This window comes from Aptenodytes patagonicus, chromosome 11 (assembly GCF_965638725.1).
Source record: "Aptenodytes patagonicus chromosome 11, bAptPat1.pri.cur, whole genome shotgun sequence".
Taxonomy (NCBI): domain Eukaryota; kingdom Metazoa; phylum Chordata; class Aves; order Sphenisciformes; family Spheniscidae; genus Aptenodytes; species Aptenodytes patagonicus.
In genome coordinates this window covers 10,615,612-10,629,000 of record NC_134959.1, presented here as the reverse complement: position 1 = coordinate 10,629,000, position 13,389 = coordinate 10,615,612, and the positions used below count along the sequence as shown (strand labels likewise).

General features: G+C 37.9%; 1 protein-coding gene across 1 annotated transcript in view; it reads left to right on the top strand.

The window, feature by feature from the left end:
- DYNC1LI2 (dynein cytoplasmic 1 light intermediate chain 2) overlaps positions 1–13,389 on the top strand; it is a 28,588-nt gene that overhangs the window by 2,432 nt on the left and 12,767 nt on the right. The window contains exons 4-6 of the mRNA XM_076349109.1: positions 5,487–5,717; positions 12,350–12,516; positions 12,858–12,951. Of these exons, the coding sequence (XP_076205224.1) occupies positions 5,487–5,717; positions 12,350–12,516; positions 12,858–12,951 (492 nt within the window). The remainder of the gene's footprint in view (positions 1–5,486; positions 5,718–12,349; positions 12,517–12,857; positions 12,952–13,389) is intronic.

Here is a 13,389-nt window from a genome sequence, read left to right as displayed (position 1 = left end):
CTGCTGGACCTCTTTGTGTTAGTTTCCCTCTTCAAAAACAGGGAATGACAGTCTTCCTATTCATGACTTCCTTCTGAGTGCTCAGTTCAGAAGAGGGAAGCAATGATGGTGGTTCATCCATGTTCCTGAAAACAAATGAACTAGGAAGATCCTATAATGGTATTTTGGAAATGGAAATGTACTGAAAGCTTGCACGAGTGATTAAGTACCATATGTGACTGGTTGTTATGGAGATTGGTCCTGCGCTCGCATGGTAATAAACTGTCTTTGGATACTAAGTTAGGCACAATTAAAGGATGAGTACATTGCCTGTGTCTTCAGTGGCCACCTAATCTTGCAGTTCCTAAAAATCTTTTGTGCTGTAATTTTAAGTGCTGAGCCATTCATGGCTTCTTGAGGTTCTTGGTGGCAGTGCTTTCTCACCATGCACTTCTCCTTTTGTACTGCATAAATACTTTAGGGGGAAAAAAACCCCTATGATTAGGAGTGTTAAAACAGCCTGTGACATCAGGCTTCTTGAAACATCAAAGGAGGTGATATTATAAGCAGAAAAAATGTTTGGTGTGCTATTTTTCCTGGTGCTGTCTATCAAACCTCAAGTATGTCCCTACTTTGGAAATACTTTGAGCTATTCCTGAGTATCTGGAAGTTATAAGTATTTGAGGTGATTAGGAGAAGCCTGTCATAAGAACTCAGACAGCACTAGCAGGAAAACAAGAGACCTTTTTGACTACCAGACTCAGCTGGAGAATTCAGGTCTTCATGCATCCCTTTAATGGATGTGTTAGGATCTAATAATACATGCCTTTTTTTCTTTCTGTCTCACTAGTGTCATCAGCAAGCAAAATAAATAGCAAAGTGGGTCAGGACCTCCCAGCAGGCAAAGATAACGCCCTTCCTTCTCTAGGACACTTTCGGGTTTGTTTCTTTAAACTCTTTGTGTGCTTTAGATGTGTGTAGGCTCAGATACAGATTTAGGAACAAAGCCTTTATAATTGACCCGCAATTCTTGGAAGGCATAAAGAAACTGAAGATAGGCTTATGATGAGCGTTATGATAGTAAGATGAGCTTACTATCACATACTCTTTTTTGAGGGTATCTGCTTTTTATTATACCACAACCGATTCAAGACCAGCAAAGCACAAGGATTTCTAGGGGTGTCAAATCAACATTGGTAACTGAAACTCTGGAGTGGAGTGAGAAGATCTTTTCAACTTCCTTCCCAGGTACTAGAAGATTTCTTTGCTTTCTTTGCCTTTTTCTTCTTCATTTCAGAAGAGTTTATTCTGTCCAGGAGAAATATTTTGGTCATAGTGCTGAGTCATTATCTACCTTCCACCTCCCTTTGGAAATCTTAAGGAGAATCTTGTGTGTTGCTTCTTAGCCCTCCCCACCCCTTCCTCCTTAAGGGATATTTGAATCTGGCTCCTCCTACATTTGAAGTAGAATTACTCTAGATTGCTAGGTGCGTATCTTAGTTTACAGTTACTTTTGTCTTTTCCCCTAAAGATTAGATCAGTGATTAAGTTGTTCTTTTTTTTTTTATAGGACAGTTAAACAAATGCATAGAAAAAACCTCTGTTTTGAAGAATCCCCGTGGCTAATACAGGTGCCCACTAACTTTATGGTTTTCACTGTCATCTGCTTGTTTCTTGGCAGTGGCTGATACCTAGCTTTGATGGCAAGATACACATCACCATTGCGTTGGTAATTAGCTGGTTCAGTTCTGTTAGATGTTAGTCGTTCACTGTAACATGCAGTACTTTGGTCCCTAGGTCTCAGGATAACTTAGAATAAGTCCACTACTTAACCTCTACCTGAAAAATCTCCTTCATAAGGTACTATCCTAAATTCTGCCTAGGCTAATGCATTTGTTCAAGAAGAGGTTTGGGGATGCCTGAGAAGCAATCCTGAGAGAGGATTCTCCTAGATCATTAGCCCCAGGTACAATATCCTTGGAGCATATGGCTGCTTCTGCATACATGACACTGTAGTTCATCTGGATGAAAGCACTTACAGCACTAGCTGTAAAGTTAAGTCCGAATATTAAATGACCTTGGAGCTCAGGCCCTAGAGTCCTCTGTTTTTCCCAGGGAGTGTGGCCAGTTTCAAGTTTTTGCCTTTCTTTGTGGTGAGCAGATGTCTTGTGTCTATGCTGGTTAGTCTGCTTTTGAAAGCTGAGAATCTTAATTCGTAGGAGGTAGAAGAGAGGCTCTGCATAATTTTATTAAAGGATATGTATTTCTAGAGTAGCTTTCAGAGTCTCTTGCAGTGATGGGGCAGAGTTAAAGTGAGGACATACAGCAAGACAGTGAGACAAACTACATCGACTGATTTTGTAGCGATACTGTATGGATTAGCTGGCAATTACAAACATCATAGAGAACTTCCACTTAAACTGGCTCAGATTATAAATGCAACACAGTTGTCCTGACTGTACCAATGAAGTAGAGCCATTCTGTTGTTGTGTTCTTACTTGTACCAGAATCAAGTAGTCTTGGTTTTTTGCCTCAGGTTTGGACTGGCCTCAGTCATATCATATGCATATTCTGGTTGAACTGGTTGTTCCAGGTTGAGCCAAGTGCTGCTGGTACACTGGTTTCTAATGGGAAAATTGTTTTTTTGTCAAGATCTTTAAAGTAGTTCTCTTGAAAATTATTTTTCCCTATTTTGTTTCTCTTCACAGCTTGGACAAGGGATATCTGATTACCACTGATACGTTTTGGATAAATGCAGGAGATGTAGTTGCAGTTCACAGAATCAACCATCTGTAGTAAAATTCATCAAAGCTGGAAAGTCTTTTTCATGGCTAAAGGGATAGATAATGAAATATTGACAGGATTTAGAAATGTAGTTTTAGCAGCTATTTTAATAGTCCTTAGTAAGTAGCACCTGCTTTCCCAACAGGATCTGGTAATTGTTTGCTCTGTTTTGGTGTCCCGTGTCATAGCCACTACGAAAGGTCCAGTTAACATTCACATCGTATGACTAAGTAGGAGCTTGATGTGGTGCTGACAAAGTTGGATTTGCCATCAAGTCCTTTCCAAATTGTGAACAACCAGTAGGATATTTTTAAGTGTGTTTTATATTTGTAGCAAGTGTAAATCACAAGCCATACCTCTTAACTGTAAGAAAGGATGAAAACCTTTCATTTTCATACAGTGTTACCTTTTTTTAAAAGTATATCTTAATGTGAGTGCTAGGCTTCCAGTCTTCCTAGCAGATTGATTTTGTTTGAGTGATAGTTCCAACTGCATTCTAGTTCCACCTCTATTCTAGTTCCAGCCTGTATTCTAGATGTTAAGCAGAAACTAAATCCTTAAGTAGGACTTAAGGTGTTTAGCAAACAAAACCTTTGTAACCTTTAGATATTGGCTTAAAAAAGTGACTTAGAAGCAGTGTATTAGGATATTTATTAATTTTTGTTACTTGCTGAGGTGTGAAAGTCTTTTCTGCGATTAAAGCACTTGCCGCAGGACAAACTATGAAAGTGCTGGTGAGAGTTGTAAACTTCCATAGACTATAGGTAGATTTAAGTTAGGTTTTTAAAACTTTCATATTTGCTTCAAGGACGCAGTTATGCATAGACATAGTTAATGTCTGTTAATAACCTTTCACTCTTCGAAAGCTCACAGGGTTTTTATTCACTGGTAGATTTCTGCTTTTGGGAATATACAAAGGATGCTTCTGGAATGCAGAGGATAAGAGAGTCCTGCATTGATGTTTCATTTACTATTGTGTAATAGTAAATGTGTAAATGTGTTCACATTATGTCCTAGCTTCCTTTTGGTTTTCCAGACTTTTACCAGACTTTCCCTCTGTCCTTAGAAGTCTTCTGATAGCTTTAGATTCGTATATCCAGTGGTACGAGAATCCTGTGTGATAGCAGTGAGATGGTTTCCTGAACTGGGAGGGAGGGGGAAAACGACGAATATGCAAAGGTGCATTTCTTAGATACACAACAATTACCGTAACTGTTTACTGCAAAGGATAGATCTGAGATGCACAGTTGGAAGTAAGAAGATCTTTAAGTTAAAAGCGTAACTGTTGGTCTGTTTGTGTGATGGCTGATGTTTGAATGTCTTATGACAGCCTAACAGTACTTAAGTAGGAGCATAACAAATGCCAAGTGAAGACTGCCCACGTATAGCATCTTGATGTAATCTGTCTGTAACTTGGCTGTTCAGTAATTTATAAGACCTGCTTAGAAGGGTAGTATATGTGTTGCTGTACTCTTTTCTCCTTCCAGTTTCCTTAGTCAAGTTTTTGCCTTTTTCTAGAGCCAGTGTTTTTGATCCTGATGGATTCTTTCTTAAAGTTATGATAGCCACAGCAACTGGATTTATTTTGTGAAGTTAAAAGATTTGGAGCACAGAGCAGGGAAATACAGTGAGGCAGAGTAATTATGAAGCTCAGTAGCTGTTTTGAATATCTGGGCTCTGCAGTGATTGGTTTGCTGATACACGTATTTCAGAATTCACGTATCTTGCATGTAATGCCTATGGAGACCCACTGTTCCCTCTGGACAGCTGTAGTAGAATAGGGAATACTTTGGAAGAAGTACTAGGAAGAGTCTTGAAGGTACAAACAAATGGAATTGTTCCTTTTCAGGAGGAAGTTCTGAGGATAATGTAATTATTTTCTTTTTAAAATTATTTTCTTTTTTTTTTTTTAATTTTGATAGAATTGGTTGTTCAGAGTACCTGATCAATCATTCCTGGACGATGCTCCATTTTCAGTTTCTTCTGTTCTTGCCAAAGTTCATGTTTGGCATAAATCTTGTCATGCCAGCTGTCTGTCCCAGCTGATTTCCGCCCCACTCCGCCTTGCATTTCAACAAAAAAATGTCTAGTCGCTATCAAAACACTGGGGGAGAGAAACACAAAAACTAAAATACCAAATCTTTTGTCCAGTATTCATTCTGTAAGGAGCCTGCAAGTAGGAGCCAATGTTAAGTCAGTGTGAATTAAGAGCAGGTAGCACAACTTTAAAGTTTGGTAGATTGTAAGTTTATCCTGTATTTGCTTGTCCTACTCCTGTGCTAGAAACCTAAGCTGCTTATTACTTGTATCTTGTTTGCAGCTTATTTCTGTTGTGGGATGTCTTTAGTATGTTAAACCAGCTTATGTGTCTGAGGGATGTGTGTCACATGTATTCTGGTTTTACTTGGAATATACATATTTCAAATTCAGGAATGCTGTGCAGTATCTAAAAACTTTTGTGTCAGCTGTCCTTAATAAAAGCCAAAGAATAGAAATTATTTTTTAAATGAAAAGATTCTGAACCAAGAAAAAATCCTGTTAAATGAAAGCATCTACTGAGTAACGTACACATTTACACATACACCTGTGTTAAACAGACAAGATCTGCTGGTAGCTGGGCTTTGGTCTTTCATTTAACACTAATGTACTCATCTGTTTACTTGTAGACCAGCAAAACAAAAAGTTGGCATCTGTTGAGTTACAACTGTACCTTTTCCTTTCAGATCATACTCGCTGTAACGTTTGGATTCTGGATGGAGACTTATACCATAAAGGGCTATTGAAGTTTGCAGTTTCTGCAGAATCCCTGCAAGACACCATTGTAGTCTTCGTTGCAGATATGTCTAGACCTTGGACTGTTATGGAGTCTTTACAGAAATGGGCCAGTGTCTTGCAAGAACATATTGATAAGATGAAAATTCCTCCAGAAGAGATGAGAGACATGGAACAGAAGTGTAAGTCTTTGTGCATCCATACATTCTCATCCTTTTTTTGGTTGGGTTTTTTTTTTTACTAGCTCTTGCAACTTTCTTTTGTAATGATAAATTTCTTCACATTAGTGTTTAGAGAATAGGTTGGATAAGAGTTACTTCGAAGTTGTGATTACAACTCGAATTCAAATAGACTTTAGGCTTTAAAAGAACTCTTCCAGTTTTGCTGTGCTAACAAAATATCAGGTGAATTAATGGTCTAAATCCTTGCAATAATGACATTTTGATAATTTGATTTTTAAAAAGGCCAATTTTTAAAAAACTAACTCCATACAGAATCACATTTTTAAAAATAGTGACAAAATTCAGTAACAAAGTGAGCTGCCTGCTTTGCTGGGACCTAAGGCAGGTCCCATTCCCATACTGTGTTTGTCTTCCAGTAGGTGTCTCTGCCCTTGTTTTTCACGAGGCTCAGACTGTGATACTGGTACATCTAATTGTCTCTCACTACAGCCATTCCTACCCTGTGACTTCAGGAATGTTGTATAAATTAACTTTCTTTCCTGGCATATCTGTGGCAGGAAAGAATCTGGCACTGGCAAGCAATCATTGCTGCAGTATTGTTTCCTGCAGCTTCTTTCTTTCCTAAAATAGTTTTGAATATTTTCTTGAGAATTTTTTCTGTTTTCATATTAAATTACTCCAAAATAAATTCCTTCAGTGGAAAAGACCTTAGCAACATGCATTCCTTTTCAGCTGAAGTATAGATTCAGCCTGATCCTTGCTGGTTGCTGCTTTTGTTCAGGGCTGGTGGCTAGCTGTGCTGGAGTGTTTAAACCTTGCAAATACTGTCTAGTAGCTTCCTTAGATTGACTTTAGGGAGCAGTGTAATCTGTTTGGCATGTGAGCATTCAGATGTATTTGTATAGCTGATCTTCTTTCTGAATGTTAAATATTACTTTCCCAAAAGGCTTGTGCCTACAGCATACTAGCTAGAGTTTGAACTTAATGATTGAAACCACCTGGGTTTGATCACCAGGTTATATTTTAAAAAAAGTAAAATCTGACAGTTTTTAAGGGAAAAAGCATTCTTTTTTATGTGTGAGAGATTTTTTTGCGAATGGGAGATGGAAAGGCAGTTCTAGTCTCAAAATACAGCAACTAACCTGATCTGCACTTTCATGAGACACACCAAATCTTATGGCAATCCAAATAAATGTGGAGTTTGTGTATGTAAATTTTACTTTTGAAAAGAGAAGTGTTTTCAGCCTTCACTAAGAGTGTACTGTGTGGAGGAGCCAGTAACAGCTATGGCAAAGCTTTAGCACCGTGTTTGGGGAACTTAGAAGACATTCCATTGTCTTAGAGATGTCTAAATTAAAGTATCGTAGAAATTCCTAGTTTCTCTTGCACTTTAATAAGAGTCGAGGGAAAAGGAGAATTTGAGAGCTGCCTAATTCACATGCTTGCAGGACTCTGCTGCCATCCTATGGCTGAGCGGTGAGCTTCGGTCCAATATCAGCATGCAGGTAAAACACGGGCCGTAATGTCTCCACTCCCAAACTTCCATCTCTCACCTTTTCTCAGTCACTGTGTAGGACACTTGTGTCATCTCAGATACTTGTCTTCTGAGTTCTTGCAGGCTGTCCCTAAGGCCAGAACTGTGCTCAAAACTTTGGCCACCATAGCTTGTAATTTTCTTAACAACAAATTGTGCTAAAAGAAATTCCTATTATAGCTGTAGCTATATTAGTGTAACTGCTTAGACAATATAGAGCACACATGGCTGAAGAATGCCTTGTGACTGCAGTCCATCAATAAAGCTACACCAGCAAAGTTTTCCGTACTAAAATCCTGCATATGCTTCCTGAGATAAGCTGCCACTTAGAAAATGGAGAATCACTGTGTTGCAATAGCCCAGATATGAAAAAAGTGGGATAATAAAGCACATACGCAAAGCAGGCAGTCAAAACATAGAAACAGGGTACAGAGTGAAGAGATGTGCTAAATTCATTCCAGAAAAGCCCCACTGCAGCATAATGCCACATGGATGTATATGTTTCTTGACTTCAGCTTGTAGAACCAAATTCCCTTATGTTTGCTTCTAGATGTAAGCCGGGGCATGTGGACCAAGCTGAACGTCCTCACTGCTTTCCCTAGCTATTACACTCTGTACCAGTAGTGCTTGTTGACCCTGGGGAAACATTTTCTAGTATTATTCCGTTAGCATCTGTTTAAAGTGCTGCTAGGTTGTTCTTTCTCCATTACTAGGATCTTATTACCAGTTTCCAGAAATCCTTTTGTTAGCTCGCCATTCTCAGTGGAATTGAACTTTGGACTGCTTGTCTTTGCTTTCAAGGTTTTGGTGGCCTTTCTCCACCCAGCCTTTTGTCTTGTGTTTGCTATTTGAGATCCTGACTCTTGGCTTTACTGGGTGAATGACGCTAGGCTCCATCTGGTATATGAGAAGCTTTCCTTTTGTGTTGAAGAGCTTCTAGAATGGGAGGCAGGGTGCGCATACGGAAGCAACAGGCTGCCTTGAAAGAAATTGAGTTATTCAGAGTATACCAAGGGCATTGTTTGCCTGCACTCACTCCTATCACTGTGCTGCTCTGGAAATTCCTTGCTAAAAGCTTGGCTAATGTGGATTCAGAAAAATAATGTCAGTTCAAGTGTTCTAATTTAATTCAGGCTCAATTATGATAAATCATGGTTTAAATAACACATTTGAATAATTATTTCAGGGAAGATCTAAATTTTGCCTCCCTGCTTATGACAGCAAAGCAGAAAAGAACACTGTGAAGAATCAAGAGATGCAGAAAGGAAGTATACTGGTAAAATGGCTCTTATATTAATGTCCTCTGGAGTGTTTGAAGCTAAAGACTTGAAACACAATAACATTTTTCTGAAAATTAAGTAGTGTCCCATTCAAGCTGAATTAGTTTCAGGTTCTCTGCCTTTTTTTCTTTTTTTTTTTTTTTGTCTGACATACAGCTGAAAGAATTCTTAAGCTAAAAGATAAAAGAAACTCACTTTGCCCAGACATCATTTGTCCAGGAATTCTTTTCACAAGGCTAAAATTTATGATCAGTAAAGATAGTGTACAAAAAAGCTAAAAGCTGCATGAACCAATTGTGAAACAATAGACCATAAATATGGAATGATTGTCTCAGGAAAATTTTTCTGTGTTTTTCTTCTTCTGCTGTTCAGTGCTTTTGTGATCTATCTAGTTAAGTAAGTTGTAGTGTTTGTCTGCCATTTCCATATTGAAGTTAAACAGTACTACAAGACTGAGAATTTTATTGTTACTAGAACAATCAAACCTAAGAATAATTGTGGATTGCTTTCTTGGTGGTACTTCAAGTCAGTTGCTCCTGTGACATGAACAATACATCTGTTCTTGTTATAGTTAGCTTTCAGTAGCTTGTGTAAATAAGCAGTAACATGAGAACAAAACAGTTAACTGGAAACTTGCATTCATTTGCTGTGTTAAATGCAAAAGTCTAAATAAAAGGCTTTTTTTCCTGGATAAGCCACAAGTTTGGTAGATAAATTAGCACGCTGTTGCAGAGGTGTGGTTTTTATGGCATATTATCACCTGGTGATAATTTTTCAAATGTAATAGGCCATTCCTTGACCTTACTGTGATAGGTAGCAGAATATTACTGATTTGCCAGATGAACAGTTGTTTTTCTGGCTTCCTATTTTATGTGCATCATCTTACCTGTATTTCCTGTTCAAAAAAATATAAACCAAAGTCATTTTCCCCTCCTTGATGCAGAAAAGAGTTATTTTCCATACCATATAGAATGTGATTCCTTGATATGAATTATGTGGAGGAGAAAATATTTATAACGTGCTAGAAAAAAGGAAAAAGAAAAGATTTATGCAAGCTGTTTGGGTGCATGATGAACTTTATGTCCATTAAATGTTTGAAAGTGGAGATCAAGTGAGAAATAAATATGGGAGGTAAGGAAAAAGTATTAAATTGCTGTGAGACAAAGAAACACTTTAACTGAAGTGCTTAGAATGGAGTTTGTTCGGTAGTCCGACAGCACTTGCGATACAGGTTTACTTTGGATTTAACAAGATTAAATTTTGAACGGGAATGGGGGTTGAATGAGAGTCTTTTAAAAAGTGTTTAAAGAGCCTATCGCTAACAGGGATTTAAACCACTTTAATTCAGAAACAAGTGTATCTGTGTTCAGGATGTAGTAGTTAGAGGTTCTTAGTATAGCTTTTACCTTCTTTTAACTCTAGTAGTTACTTGTTCAACAGACCTTGTTAACTAAAGCTGAGTGTATTCTGTAGCATTTCTCAATCTAGTCAGGGATTAATGCCAGACCGTGTGCACTATTAACAATCCACAACAACAGTTCATCTCCACAGTGAAGTTTTTTTTCTCCTTGCATGCATGGATCAACGGGAGTGGGATACGGCCTTGCTGATCGCTGGTTTGTGATGCATGGTGTTTGGTACTGCTTACTCTTGGGGAGAGGGAAGAGTTGGGAATCTCAGCTCTCTAGGATTATGGTCTTCATTCCCATTCAGCAGAAATTCATGAGGATGTGCTGTCAGATTTCTGACGTTTCATTTGCTATTATTTCTATTAGTAAAATTCTTGGGGTATCTTGAATAATGATTTGTATCATGTTGTCAGAGTCTTACTGTTTTCAAGAGAGGCTTTTCTTTCCCAAATTTGAGGGGGTTTATACTAATAGATGCCTCAGTAAAGAGAAGATTTTTCTGCTTTGATATGAACAAAACCTAGGAAACTAATATTGTCTGACTACAGTGCTGTAGTACATTGAGAGCAGTATTGTCAAATATTCTTTTACATCTGATTAAGTCAGAGAGGCTTATCTGAATGATTGTAGTGGATGTAAATGGTATTCTTTTAACTGCTGTAATACACTTGTATTTAATAGGTTTTTTATATCCTGAGCTAGGAAGAGTGAGTAATGAAATAAGTACTTTTTTAAAACCCTTTTCTACTTAAATGCTCTGGAATTAATTTGCTTTCTGTGAGATAGTCAGTAAACATATTTAATGTGCAGAATGTATAATGGAATTTTGATTTCCAGTTGCTGAATATGAAACAGCACTAGAGGAAAGCATCTCTTTGAAAGCATTGTTGTTTCCCCTCCAGCAGAAGGCACTGCCTCCCCAAGTTTAAAAGCAACTGCCCTCGAATTTTTTTTTATTTCCTTGGGCCTTGGGATATATTGAATTGGTGATTGGAAGTCTTATGGTCTATATTTAATGTGTATTTTTAAGCTTTTCTCTGGACTAGAGCTGTCTTGTTTTCCACAAGAATCACACAATTTTATATTTCAAATAAAAATTGTAGATTGTGCAGCTTTGAACAGAAGTGTTTTTCTGATTTGTTCTTCCTTCCACATGCCCATTCTATTGCAGGAATGGTTCCTATTTTGAAAAGGTACAGTGACTTTATTTTGCAAGATCTGTATTATAAACGTTTCTGAGGTTTTACCACTTCCTAAACCTCAGAAGTATCAGATAGCCTGCAGTGCGGTTGCAGTACGGTTGCAATTCCTTCCCTGTCACATGGATGGATGTACTGAACAACACTCTCTTTGTGACTGTACTGGAGATTGGGAGCTTTTTCGAAGAGTTTTTCTTACTGTACATACAGTCGGCCTGCTCCCACAGTTTCTAAAATAAAGACGCCTTCATGGGAGCAAATCATGGAGCTTTGCTTGCCTCTTTCCTAAGGGCTCCTCATGGGTGAGCGAGGAGGAGGCTTCAGGTGGGATTGTCATGTGAGGGAGAGCCCTGGGCCTTTGGGAAGTGCTGGGCCTGGGAGCAGACAGATCCAGTAGGCAGGTTTATCTGCTCTGTGGCTTTCATCCTGAAAAAAGACACAAAAGTTGTAAGTTGCAGCCCAGTTTTGATAAAGCATGTGTGGGGTAACAGTGCGCTTCCAAAATGGTGTTAATACTGTTTCTTAGGCACTTCAGTATTTGACAGGTATTATTGGAACACTCATCATTGCCATAAAGTTAAAACACTGAAAATATAGAAAGCATCTCGTTTCCTCTGGACTCCACTGTAGTTTTCCAGAATATAGCTGATAACATTTAGAAGTCCTTGAGTCTGTATTTATGCGGTGTATTTTTTATATTTCTAGTATTGGACTCCTGCAACAGAAATGTAGAATAACGGAAACCTAAATTGAGTAATAGTTTATAAGAAAGAGTGGCTGTTTCAGCTTGGTGTTTTCTATGTCCATTTACATTTTCACCATGCTTTCTTCCAAAACTAGGTACAAATTGCAGTGAATATAGGCTCTGTTGCTAAACTACATTTACTTTTTCTGTTGTCAACTCCCCTATAATGAAATGCATTGAGTTGAGGAATGTGCATTTGTGCATACTATAGCTCTTGCAGCTAGTTTTGATTATTTGTTAATGGCTCCAAATTGCACTGGATTTAGCTTGCTGTAGGTTTTGGTGGAGGAGAATGGTTGTGTTTGAAGGGGCAACAAGGCTTAAGCTTGCATTCTGTTCTCATGTAGTGCCTCATTATAAAAGGGAAAAAAAAGTTGAGATTTCTAGTTAGTCATAGATTAATTATGGTTTAAAAAGAAAAACTAGTTCCTTTGTTGTACCTTAAGAAGATCTCTCTCTTAATAGTTATAAAGGAGTTTCAAGAGTACGTAGAACCTGAAGAAGGCTACCAAGGATCACCACAGAGAAGAGGCCCTTCTTCTGGCCAAGAGGACGAACATGTTTCTCTGCCACTAGGAGAAAATGTGCTGACTCACAACCTTGGTATTCCTGTGCTGGTAGTTTGTACAAAAGTGAGTTTCTTGTTCTGTTTGCTACTATGGAAAAGTTTAATTATTCTTCTTTTAGAAGGCATGCTTTATACAGACATGCAAAATGAATTCTGGATTAATAGTAAAGGGATTTATTTTCAAGGTAAGCTTCTGCCATCAGTGTCAATTTTTAATTTTGCAGAAGGGTAATAACCTTATCAATTATATGTTAATTACTTTAACTTTTGATTTATCGGTAGCATTTTAAAACCAAAAGCTCAAAGTAAATGTGATGTGTGTGTAATATTAAGGAAGATGTTTTAAGATGTGCTGGGATTAAATGACTGGGTTTTTCTGGTTTTGTTTTTCTCCCTTTCTTCCAGTGCGATGCAGTGAGTGTACTAGAGAAGGAGCATGATTACAGAGAAGAACACTTCGACTTTATTCAGTCACACATTCGTAGATTCTGCTTACAGTGTATCCTTTCCTGCGCTGAAGAGATTTGCTGTAATCGGGAAGCAAGAAAATACATTTTAGTGTTGAATTGCACATTAAGTTAATCTGAGAAATTGCACTTCAAGATTGCTTGGTATTTAGTTATTTACTATGTAGCATTTGTTGTTTTGAAAATGTTGAGAGATGTATAAAACTTCTTACAGTTTTTAAATTGTGCATGGGATTTGGAGCTTTTGTTCCTTTACAAAGGATTTGTCTTGCATTTTGTGAGGTGTTTTTTCTTGGTTTTCCCCTCAGAACTTGCGATTTCCATGTAAACCTGAGATCTCAGCTGTCTCTTAAGTTTTTGACTTTTTCAAAGTTAAGTGCCTGGGAGGGTAGGTAACTTTTGCGTATGTCAGAAAAAGTACCATGAGTCTTCTCCTGTTATATCCCCTTCCTCTCCCTGAATACTAAATG